At 35.3% G+C, this 13,423-nt stretch overlaps 1 protein-coding gene across 1 annotated transcript in view; it reads left to right on the top strand.

Moving 5' to 3' along the window:
• LOC148822767 (ATP-binding cassette sub-family A member 13-like) overlaps nucleotides 1-13,423 on the top strand; it is a 128,582-nt gene that overhangs the window by 78,244 nt on the left and 36,915 nt on the right. The window contains exon 26 of the mRNA XM_088929549.1: nucleotides 1,737-1,990. Coding sequence (XP_088785675.1) covers nucleotides 1,737-1,990 — 254 coding nt within the window. The remainder of the gene's footprint in view (nucleotides 1-1,736; nucleotides 1,991-13,423) is intronic.

Below are 13,423 nucleotides of genomic sequence, written 5' to 3'. Positions count from 1 at the left end.
CCTATAAAATCAATGTATTTCAGTTTTTGATTTATCTTTGTTTATGCTAATATTTATTTTAACACATAAAAGTGTTGTGTATTTTGTGTATTCTAACTTTCATGTTAGAATAATGTATGAATTTGTAACTCAACAAAATGGGACATTATTGGAAGGGGAAGAATACTTCTGCATGGTTTAGTAATTGGTTAACAGGATAATACTTGGGAACATAAGTATTTAACACAACCCTAAATACTGTATAGCATTATGATTTTCAAATACCCTCATCTATGTGGTTTCACAATATTAATCCTCAAATTGGATGATCAAACTGTACTGCACTTTTCTTTTATTGCTACGAAATGAAAACAAATTAATAGAACACAATTTTGAACATTGTTTCTGTACTGTATGTGTTAGTTCATCTTAACTGCACCATACTACTCCATTTTTCCAAAGGTGCAGCATATTCTATGATGTGCCCTCGTTCTATATCACACACAGTATATGGAATATTCAGGTGGCTGTGAGTGTTAACATTGCTTTGATCTGCTCTTTGGTGAATTTTTTTCATCTTCAAAAGAAGTATTCTTAGTGCAATGCTTGAGTGTCTAAGAGGATTGTTTTTTTCCATCCATTTTATAACCTCTTCATCCAATTCAGGGTCACGGGGGAGCTTGAGCCTATCCTGGCAAGCAATGGGCACACACAGACACACACAGTCACAGAAGGATCATCAGTGTTCCCAGAATCCAATTAACTTGTCAGTATGTTTTTGGACTGTGGGAGGAAAGTGGAGCACCTGCACGAAACCCACACAAACACAGGGATAACATGCAAACTCCATGCAGATAGCACCCCGGGTCCAGAATTGAGCCCAGGACCCCAGTGTTGCAAGGCCCTAGGTTCCAATGCAAACCACTGCACCTTCATGCTGCCCAGGATTGTTCCTACTGACATTATCACCTATTGGTTTCCAGCTGTTAGTTACCCTAGTTCTACATGAAGGCAATTATAAATAGTCTTTGAATTCAAAACAATAGGTGAGTTTCTTAAATAAAGAAGAACAGGCTGTGATCTAATACAATAAATTTGCAATAAGTGCTGCAGAAAAAATTGCCCACTGTAAGTCAAACCATCTACAAATTTCAGTTTGTCCTTTTTCTCATTGTGCTAAGGAGTAATTTTACTCTTATAAAAATCAGAATGTTTTTTGTTATAACTGGCAAATGTTTATCTAATTCCCCTAGACATGCATATAAATACTTCTATTTTGTTTTTTTTTATATTTTGTTTTTGCCATACAATGGATTGGCATTCTGTCCAGGGTGTATCGTGCCTTTTTCTCATTGCATGCCGGCCCCTATGTACAGTAATTGTATTGGATAAACCAGTTAGAAAATGAATGGATAGATGACTATTTCAGTTTTATAAAGTAAAACATAGTAAAACATAGTTTTTTTATTTGTCCATCCATCCATCCATTAATTGTGTAACTTATTGTTAACCCACTAAATTCAACCTCTCCTGTCTTTCCTTATTATTTTAATTGTATTATTATCATCTGTTTCTCTTGATAAGATTGGATGATATTTGGTGTAAAAAAACCTCTCTTACCCATCCTTCCTAGGGCTAATAATCAGCAATTTCATAATTAAGACTTGAGTTTCCTCAGCACTATATTTTAGTACAAACATGACAGCTACTCATATTATTCTCATTTCTTCTTTTGTTTTTCCATGTTTTGCCTACAGAGTTTGCACAACATGTATAATACTCTTCGGTGGGCATTTATCATCTTCCCTCAGTTCTGCCTTGGTCAAGGGCTGATTGAACTGTCTTATAATCAGATGAAGTTTGACCTGACACACCACTTTGGAATTGACTCCTATATCAGCCCATTTCGCATGGACTTTTTGGGCTGGAACTTAATTTCCATGGTGACTCAAGGCTGCTTATTTCTTTTACTACATCTTTGGCTGAACCGGGACTTTCACTGGCATCAAAGGTTAGTTTCTGTTTGCTTAATGCATTTTGTAGATTTAATTAAATTTAATTTTAATTCACTATGTATTTTCCAATGATAAATATGTACTATTTATCATTCTTATGTATTTTTGATCAGATGAAAATTTATACTATATTCATAGCCTTTCCTACTTTGAGGAAACACTTAAATAATTCTGTTTGAAAAAGCTGTCAATTCTGTTACTAAATGTGAAGGTACATTGCAGGGTCTTAAATCGCTTTCATCTCCAATCCAGAGACAGATGTCAAGACAAAAGCTAAGGTGACACAATAGCATTATTTTATAAGGAATTGCAAAGAAGGTGTTTGTGCTAATCTTTAATAAAAGAAAAAACATTGAATTTAACCCCTTTCCTTTTGGAATCAGTTAAAAAAAAGAAATCTTTGCAATAAAACATTTTAGACTCCAAACTAATTCACAAATGACTGTAGATAGGAGTCCCTAAATATTTAATTGAATCCCACCATCTGGACCACTAAGGAGATCAGGTGGATTTTCATGTGACTGTACATTTAAATCTTCTGAAGGATCATGGTGGTGGGTTGCAGACCTGTTCTGCAGCTGGAAAACAGCTGTGGCACTGAGCTTTGGGATATATATGAAAGTAACTAGTGAAAGTGTAACTTTCAGGATCTGCTTTAGATCTCTTTAAAGACCCAGAGGTATGGCTCAATAACTGCTGACAAATCGAGGTGAACAATTATAGCGAACAGCTTTAATACCCAAAGAAAATAAGTTAATATTGGCAAGAAATATTTTGCCACACCACAACTCTCAGTGAAGAATAAAAAAAATCAATTTTAAATAATTAAACATTTGAAATTCACATTTAATAAAGCTTGTCATTATTTAATATAAAATTAATGCTGACATCTTTTGTACCTTATTTAGGATAACAGGACACCTCAAGTGTTACAAGGAATAAGCAGATTTCTGACAATGGCTGGATTAACCAGCAATGAGCCTATTTATACTGTATTTACAATCACAGATCAGGCATATAGTTGGCAACTCACTTTGTGGCATGGCACTCAAACAGTCTTTACTGTTCTGTAGCAGTTTGCTAGTTATGGGTTTAACTTTAGTACGATTCCACAAATGGGAAAAAAGAGGAGAAGTCATCAAAACTCAGGGGAAGATGAAAATAGGTGACTAGAACAAAAAAGTAACCAATCAGAACCAATGCATACCAAATGTTGAGTATACCATATTTGAATATGGATATCTGCGAAATCTAAAAAAATCACAGAAGGACCACAGGATCTTGAAAATAATATGGCACCACGTTTAGACAGCATTCATTCTGAAAAGATCAAGTATGTTGGTTAAGATGCAGTAAAAACACTTAACTTGTTGTGCATATAGTTTTGAGCCAATGGGAGAATACCTGAAGGACCATTGTTACCATTATTAAATTGCCTAAGAAAAGAGATTTAATTAATTGCTCAAGCAGAAGGGAAGAGAAACTTCTGTCTGTTACTGGCAAGTGATTAGCAGCCATTCTTTTAAAATGAAATATGAACAACATGATTTGTGAATAAACATCTGCTATCAGACAAGGCTGTCATGCACATGCATGAGGCACATAATAATATAGCAGCTTACAAAAACATTTCATAGAGTAAAATGAGAGTAATGAGGAATATTGTAGAACAATGAAAATGGTCAATGTCATGGAAGCTTTTAACTAATTCAAGATCCAGCATTAAAATGGATTAATTAATGACTTAAGCAAATCATTTTAAATTAAAACAATGATGTGAAAGGGCTGCTTATTTCCCTTCATGTTCATGTTATTAATCAATTATTGGCAGTGTGGAAAACTTTAAATGTGACCTAAAATGGGGTGAATTCAGATCTTGCTTTTTCGAAAATCAATATTTATGATCAGAAGTAAAAAGAAAAGTTGAAATGTTAACATATCACTGCCCCCTGCCAATATGGTATCAGTTCCTTAGAGGAAAGAATAAAGATTGGAAAGACAAAGGCTGCTTTTATAAAGCTTAAAATATTTGGCTACTTAAAAACATTTTTCTCTAGATGAAACTGAATGTACCTAATACAAGGTGATTATTATTACCATACTGTATCTACAGAGAGAAGTGAAACTTGTCATCTTACCAGGAGAGATATCAAGAAACTATATGCATTTCACCAAAAATGCCTTAGAAAAATATTAAGAATTACTTAAAAAGACCAAAAAACTAATGCAGAGAAATTCAAGGCACAAAACACATTTTTTAAATTAAACTGTATGAGAAGATATCAGTTGTTGGGGCATGTGTTGAAAATGAATAAAGATTGTTTGTTGATCACAGCCCCCAGATAGAAGCCAGATAACACAAGACAGAAATGAGTGAGACCGAGAAGAATATGGCAGAGGACAATGTGCTGGAGTTGGGGATGGCTAATATAGAATTTTAAGAACCAGAAACTATGATGGTCAACGGACAAGGACAGGTTATGCAGCTGCTCTAATCTGCAGACACGGGCAGGTCACATAAAGGACTAAGTATTATTTATAGCAAGTTTCCTACTGGTTACTTGTTTTAAGTAGCTGAATATTAATATAAATTAAAATATATAATAACCCTGATTTAATATCTAGGTTAACTACTAACTACTAGCCGGGTTATATATGGTACAGTAGGTGGGAGGTAAGAGGTGCACCCAGCAAAAATGGATTCCAACACAAGCAGTACATGCACATTCCACATCAGACAGGCCTAATGTTATGAAGCTTCTTTCAGGACCCTATGCAGACAGCACAAATTCTGAAGAGAGTGAATAGACACGGGGAGAAGACGAGGGGGGGCGTGGTCTAGGCAAACATTCCAAAGGGCATCCAGGGGAAAAACCGGGGTGAAGTCCAAAAGTCCTAAAACCAGGAAATGCAGGAGGAGATGAAACAAAACACAGTTAAAAGCCGGAACGGGATCCTGTGCAAAGATGGGGAACAAAATGCAGCTCCAATGCAGAGCCTGGAACAGAGTGAGCGTCTGGCTTTTGTAGGGAGGCTGGAAAAGGGAGCAGGTCCACAAAATCAAATAAAATGTGAAAGAGCCGGAGCGCCCTTAAGGCGGAGGGATTACAATCGTGACACCTAAGGCCTGGTACTGAGACCCAGCCACACCACTGAGCGACCTCAGTAATAATAATAATAATAATAATAATAATAATAATTATAATAAACTTTATTTTATAAAGCGCATTTAAAGGTGGCTTCTCAAAGCGCTTTACAGGATGACAATAACAATAAATAAGAAGAATACAACAATAAATAAGAAGAATACACAAGATAAGACACAATTACAATTACAACAATACAACAATAACAATAGAGGAGACCGTGGAAGGTGGTACTAAGAAGAGCAGAGAGGTGAAGAATGGAACCAGTTAAGTAAAGGCTTTTCTGAAGAAGAAGGTTTTGAGTCTGGATTTGAAGGAGTTTAGAGAAGGTGACTCTCTGATATCCTTGGGCAAAGAGTTCCAGAGCTTGGGGGCATAACAGGAGAAGGCCCTGTCACCCATACAATGTAGACGGGCTTGGGGGACAGTAAGGAGGGAAGAATTTGAAGAGCGGAGGTTGCGAGGTGGGGAGTAGGGCGATAATAGTTCAGACAGGTATTGAGGTGCCAAGCCATGCAGAGCCTTATAGGTGAGCATGAGGATTTTAAAGTCTACGCAGAATTTGACCGGAAGCCAGTGCAAGGACTCCAGGATAGGAGTAATGTGAACACTTGCACTAGACCTGGTCAGGATTCTGGCTGCTGAATTTTGGACAGACTGCAGTTTGTTCAGAGTAGATTTAGATACCCCAGCGAGTAGAGAATTGCAGTAGTCAATTCGAGAGAATACAAATATGTTGATCAGCTTTTCTGCCACAGTTAATGATAGCATAGGGCGTAGTCTTGCGATACTTCTAAGGTGAAAAAAAGCTGTTTTGACAGTATGCTGCACATGTGGGTCGAATGTTAAGCCAGAATCGAATATAACCCCAAGGTTTTTCAATTTTGATTGAAGCTCAAGTACAGAGCCATCTACAGATAGGGTTACAGGATTGGCTTTACGAAGTTGATGGGGGGTACCAATAAGCATGACTTCAGTCTTGTCGCAGTTAAGATGAAGGAAGTTTTGAGTCATCCAAATTGTTATGTCAGAGATGCAATTAGATAGAATAGAGACAGCCACATCAGTGTCAGGTTTGGTATGGATGTATATTTGAGTATCGGCAGCGTAAAAATGAAAGCTGAGGCCATGTGATCTTAAAAGCTGATCAAGTGGGAACATGTAAATGCTGAAGAGCAAGGGGCCCAGTATTGAGCCCTGGGGGACACCAGACTTGACAAGACCAATTTCAGACCTGTACCAATTGAGAGAGACAAAGTGACAGTGATCAGTGAGGTAAGATTTAAACCATTTGAGGGCAGTGTCAGAAACTCCAAACACAGTCTCGAGACGAGAAAGTAAGATGTTATGTTCAACAGTGTCAAAGGCAGCACTGAGATCAAGAAGGATGAGTATGGAAAGAGAACCAGAATCAGAAGCTATTAGGAGATCGTTGGTGACTTTGACCAGGGCAGTTTCTGTGCTGTGAAGTTGACGGAAGCCAGATTGGAGGGGTTCGAAAAGGTTGTTTGTCATGAGGTGGTTATGTAACTGAAGTGTGACAGCACGTTCTAGAATTTTAGAGAGAAAGGGTAAGTTGGAGATGGGGTGAAAGTTGTTAAGATTGTCAAGAGCCATGTTAGGCTTTTTTGGCACGGGGTAATGGCAGCAATTTTGAGGACCGTTGGTACAATGCCAGTGCTCATGGATTCATGTATAATATTGAGGACAATGGGACAGACAGAAGAGAAACAGGACTGGAATAAAGTGGTGGGAATGGGATCTAAAATAGATGTGGTGGGTTTCATGCATGTAACTAGTTTGTTGAGGGATGCTGAGTCAAGAAGAGGGAAGCTGGAGGGACAGGAACCAGAGAAGTTGGATGAGGAGGGAGGAGGTATGGAAATGATATGCGTAGTGGAGAGAATGTGATGCCAGATTTTGTCAATCTTAGAACTAAAGAAATCTAAGAATGTGTTGCAAAGTTGTGATGAGGCAGGTAATGTGGTGGGGCAGTTTGGCTTGAGCAGTCTATTGATGGTGGAGAAAAGATGTCTGGGGTTGTTTTGGTGATTTTCAATGATGTGAGAGAAGTAGGTGGATCTAGCAGACTCTATAGTAACCTGATATTCAGATATGTAATCTCTCCAGGCCTAATAATGTACATTAAGGCCGGAAAGACGCCACCTACGCTTAAGTTTGAGGGAGGCTGCCTTCATGGATCGCAGATGGTCATTGTACCAGGGGGCAGGGTGAGAGAAGGAGATGGTTTGAGTTTTTAAAGGAGCAAAGGTGTCGAGGGTAGATAAAAGAGTACTGTCAAGTAACTGTATTTTGTCCTCTAGAGGGTCAGAGGAAGAGAAACAGGATAAGGAGGACAGAACAGAATTTGCAAACCTTGGGTGATCAATTGATCGCCAGTTGCAGAAATTTACACAGCGTGGGGGGGAGGTGTTAGAAACAGGTAATTCCAGATTGAAGAGAATGGCTAAGTGGTCAGAGAGGCCTAGATCAAGGGGAGAGCAGTGGGAGACAAAGGAGTCATTTGCAATAATTAGATCTAAGGTGTGTCCTTTGTTATGTGTAGGGGTACAAACAAACTGAGTAAGGTCAAAGCATCCCAAAAGAGAAAGGAAGTCTTTAGCCAGACTGGAAGAGGTTGAATCAATGTGTATATTAAAGTCCCCTAGAATAAGGATCCTTTAGACTTAAGGCATAAGAATGAGAGAAAATCAGCAAACTCACCTAAGAAGGCTCCACTGGGTTTGGGTGGTCTATAAACTGTGGCAATAATAGAAGATTGGGGGATAGAAACATTTAAAACAAGACACTCAAAAGAAGAGGGAGGAGGTATAGTAATAGGACTTAGACTGAAGAAAAGGTTGTAAATAACAATGATGCCCCCGCCTCTGCCTGAAAGACGTGGAAGGTCAAACAAACCATATCCAGGAGGAACTAGTAACTTTTGAGTACCTTTTGAATATGCCTACATTTGTTATTAGTTCATACAGATATATCAGAATAGTCTGATTCCACCTATATAGAAAAAAATGTTAAGTACTAACTTTGTAAAAATGGTCTAGTCATACAGTTTGTCCTGACAGCATTATTTTGTACTTTAATCTCTATATTGATCTTGAGTGACTTTCTTTCTGTGACAGATGGAATGTTTAATTTAATACAGTTCACCTGCAGCACGTTTTATCACAAACCCCCAATAAATGTAAAAAGACATGTCTTTAATAATTGAATCATAATCTTATCTGCCAAACTCCATTTAATTAATTTAAATCCCTGCCGGGCACATGTAGTTAAAAAAAATCCTGAATACTGAAAAAAATGGTGAGCATAAAGTTTTTATATTTTGGTTTCTTCAGTTGCTTTCATTACAATCTGTACTGTATGTTTTTAACTTGTTTATATCAGAAGCACACTTTTTCACTCATTTCAGATGGATATTGCTAAAATTGCATTTTTACCAGTTTTATGTATAAAATATCAAGATTTCCCACATTTTACACCATTCCCATTCTCTTTCAACCCTTACTTTTGTCCTGAATTCTCTTCACTGACTTATGCCAACATTAAAGTTTGACATGCATACCATCAGGAACATGCTGTGCTAGCTGTTTCCATTATTTCAGAAAGGTGAATCTGAAAGGTAATCAATAGGCTTTTAGTACCAAATAGAAGACACAGTTCACTCAGTCCTGCAGGAACTTGGTTGACACCAAAGGTCACACTCAGCTGACTTTACCCCAACACATGAGACATTTTGCTACCATATAGAGGCTTGATTCTCACCAAATCCCTAAGCTTTCACAGTCTTATATAGTCTGGAATAAATGTTTTATTAAATAAGAAGTTAGGAAGTTCTGTGTTCTCTATTTCTAATTTGTCAGGTTTCTTTTGTTTTGCCATCCCCCAAAATAATGTTTTTCTATTTCTGTAATAAGTTGTACAATTACTGATTATTTCGGTACAGTAGTTCAGGAGAATAAAATCACATGTAGTAAAATATGAGTAGCTTTTCTTTGTTCTCTAATGCCACAGTAGTTCACAATACAGAGTTAATGTTTGTAATGCATTCACATAGTTTTCTGCCTCTAAAGTAATATTGAATTACAATAAACAAAAAATAATAATATTCCATACATACAATAGTCTTAGTTTTATGTTTGAAACACATTTCTATAACTGAAAGATTGTGTCTCTCAAGACAGGAAATAGAAAGAGATAAATAAGCAAGAAAATATATTTTGGTGGTTTGGTATTTTTCTTAATTTTTATATAAAAAATACCTGCATTTCCTATGCGGCTTGGCTGTTAAGAAAGCTGAACATCAATTTCAGGCTCTCTTGCCAGATCATTCATTTCTCTAGGACATTAGAAGAGGAGCAAAAGTAATTTCCCACTTAAAGGGGCACAGAATATCCATTATCCATATCTGTATCTATATTTATTAGCGCGATAAACCTAAAGGTACTTTTCAGAAATGATTCAGGCTGTAATAGTATTTTGTTTTGCCTCACAGACTTTATATTGCTTGTATCCAGGAAGGTATACACTTACATAAAGTTTGATGTTTGCACTTCCAAGATTTCTTGGTCAGTATAACTATATCAGAGAACATGCTGGAAAATTACTTTTACTTTGTATCCATTTTCTTTTTCTTATTTCTTTTCTTTTTATATATTATATACAGTATACATATAGAATCCCAGCCATGATGCCAATAATGCAGCAAAATTGCTAATAATATTTAGTACTACTGTACACATCAAATTAAATTTAGCTTGCATTTACAGATATTAACAAAATAACCTCTTTTCTCTTTTCAGCATGGAAGAAACCTTTACTTGTTTCTTCCATGCTGAAATAACATTGATGTATATATATTGTACATTATTTTATGTACTGTACAGTATAATTATTACAGTATTATACTTTATATTATCATTGTTATTGTCATATTATCGTGTTTTTGATCATTTCCACTCTACCATTCAAACATTTCTGAAGCCACTAAGATTTTTATGTTTTTGAAAGTTTTAAACTAGGTGTTCCACATTTTTAGGAAAAACAAAAAGAGCTGTTGTATTACGATGAAGGTTTTCTGTATTTAACAAGTACTTCAGATATTGTATTCATATCAATTAGCTTTTAGTCAAAAGTAATCAGTGGCCTCTTTGTGTTTTAAATATGTTAAAATATCAAGGCAATAGACAAAACAATAATAGTTTTCCAAGTAATAAACTATTGTCTTAGTTTGGCTGCAGTAAGTCAACCTCAGAATACAGCTATATCCATTATAAAGTAAAAGTAAGACAGTGCCATAATCTTTGAGTTAATGGCTCCCATGATCTGCTTGCATACACATTGAAATACATTTACATTTTAAGTGGCTGGCAAAAAAAAATCTCATAAAACTTGTTTTGACAGGCTGTTTTGATTGAATAGGCTCTGCTTGAATATTATTTCACCGAGAGAGATCTCCCCAGGGAGTACAAAAAGTATCCGGAGATACTCTTGATTGTTTGGCTATTCAGATTAGGTGACTTTGCCTTTAGATGGCAGAAAACTAAAATAGAAAGATTAAAATGGCATGCAAAACCCTTCAGTGGCTGTCAAGATATGGAATAATATTAGCCTTTTGGTAACAATTTTCCAATTACAGAATACAGTATTTATATGGTAATTATTTTGCAAATAAGTACAGTATATACCTACTCAGTTACATTCACATGCATTCAAGAGTAAAAATGTGATTTTTATGATTTTACTAATTTCACATTTCTTTTGAAATAACCATAGTGGATCATTTGATCTACAGTTAAAAATATAAATCTATCCTTAATAATATTGTAATTATTTATAAGTACTTAAGTAACTACTATGTAATTACAGATTTTGTGTAGGCTATAAGTTGGTATTCAATGAAAAGTGTTGCTAGTTGTTTCTCCGACCTGGTATGTATTAATAGTGACTAATGGAGTTATCCTTTTGTCTTCCAAGTACTTACTGTATAACTGAATGTCACTGAATCAACATGGATCCAAACTTTCGTATCCTTTGAAGCTATTTTCAGGGAGAAAAAAAAATTGACATAAATCCTGCAGATTGCTGGTCTGTGTCCAAGCTCTGCTGCTTGTTCAGTATAGCAGTAAGTCCCAGTGGCACAGCTGAATTTACAGGATCACTCTGTAGGCTTTATATTGGAGTCTTAAACCATCCTTAGCAAACAGAGTTAAAATTAAAATTGGCAACACAAAGGCTGGCCAGTGTAAGCGTCAGTTATTCTTTTGATCAAACTAGCACAAAAACTGTACTTTAACTGTCTTGTTGGAAAGTTTTAAATTATGTGTTTTGAGAGCTACAGATGAATGTGCATCAAATTGTATTACTGCGGTTGTGGTACTGTGGCACAGTAATGTATACTGATTCATTGGTCAAATAAAATCGATAGGTGGCACTTGTGGTGCATTAGATGTTAGTGAAATGATTTTAAAATTTAATGTTTCTCTATTGTGAATGTTTAAATCCACTTAATATATAAATATTAATAAGGAATTATGTAACTAGGTAAATTTTGGAAACTGAAAATAAAAATTACATAAGTATGACATCTATGAACATCATTAATGATATTAATTTATTAATATAATACATAATAACTCTAATAGAGTAGCTATACATAAAAAATAAAGTATACAATAATATTCCACCTTAAATATTCAAGTCTTTAACTTGGTCTCTTACTGAGGTTATTTTGGAAAAGTTTTGGCATGCGTGTTCTATCTATATAAAGTTTATACACGTTATAAATGTTTTAACCTTTTCTAAAGCTGTTCTAAAAATACTGTACTTGCTGTCTTATTAATATAACTAAAGAAATTTCGGTAGATGAAATATCACTTGTGGTTATTTTGGAAACATTTTGCCATGTTCATTTTAACTACGTTTTGCTGTCATTATAGTTGTAGTGGACAATAAAATGCTCATAGTTTGTTGCAATGTATCATGTTGCACCCAAGTGGTGCTGTGGTACAATGTTTAAATACTCACCTGCTACTTGGAAGGTCCAAGGTTTGATTCTCGGTCAAACCAAACCTTTTTTTTTATTCAGACAGATTATTAACTATTTTCACAGTTCCAATAATTTTATGTATTTCAGTATGATATTAAAATAAGTTGAATAATAAAGTAATAATATAAATGAACCACCAGACCTGCAACCTCAGGATGCCCAAAAGAACAAGGAAATTTAAAGATGCCCTTAAACAGAAATCACAACGAGTTTTTTACATGTATACAGTATTTCATTTTCTTGTGTTATTGTGTTTGTATTCTTATGTGTTAACACAAACTCATCTGCTAACACAGCCGCTTGTAAGAGCAAGGTAACTGTCTGCTCAATGAAATAAGTTAAAATATGGTCAGGAAGATAAATGTGAAATTCTTCAAGCAAAATTAGATGGTTAAATTAGTCAAAATCAGCTACCTTGCAAGTAGTACATAACTTCTCAAAAATGCACCCCTTTCACTTTCGCAAACTCAATAAAGATTTGATTTACAGTAAACCTCAGGGACCAGTTCAAAGGTTATAGATTTATTTCACAATTTGTATCTGCTGTAACTGTTAATACAGTGGCATTTTTATTAATCTGTGGAATAGTTGTCTTACATATTGTTAAGTCACACTGTTGGACATTTGCAATGAGGAAAAAAAGCATACACAGTACATTTTTCTCCCAATCAGGATTTTTTGTTACTTGTTTAAGAGCTTTCTCACAACTCACAGTGGTAGTGTAATGTAAAAGTGTGTGTGAATGTGGATGTAAACCTGAAAAAAGCACATTGCATTCACAACATGCTATTATAAAAAAACACTTTTATATACTGTAACTGGCTGAGTAATTTTACATTGTGAAACAGCCATACTTTCGTTTTTAGTATTAATTTAATATTTAATGTTACCAAAAGGCATACAATTAATACAAGTCTAAACAGTATACAAATTACATTCTGTAATTGGAAAAATATTGTATTTAAAATAAAATATTGTAAAAATTATAAATCGAGCCTGGCCATTTCACGTGATAGCCTGGAATACTTGCATACCCCACATTAAACATTCATTGAGCCACCTGTTGGTTTTACAAAATAGTGCAGTGCAGCTCCAGATTGTTAAAAAAAACTTGATGCAATGCATTATGTCTGGTGCATTATGCTGCATTATCTGTCACACATTCTGAATGACTGCATCTGTACAGTATGTACAGTACATTCAGTTCTGAATGTTTA

This window comes from Atractosteus spatula, chromosome 12 (assembly GCF_055471065.1).
Source record: "Atractosteus spatula isolate fAtrSpa1 chromosome 12, fAtrSpa1.hap1, whole genome shotgun sequence".
NCBI classification, from domain to species: domain Eukaryota; kingdom Metazoa; phylum Chordata; class Actinopteri; order Semionotiformes; family Lepisosteidae; genus Atractosteus; species Atractosteus spatula.
Note: the sequence above shows the minus strand (reverse complement) of the source record. Positions and strands in the feature narration are given on the sequence as shown.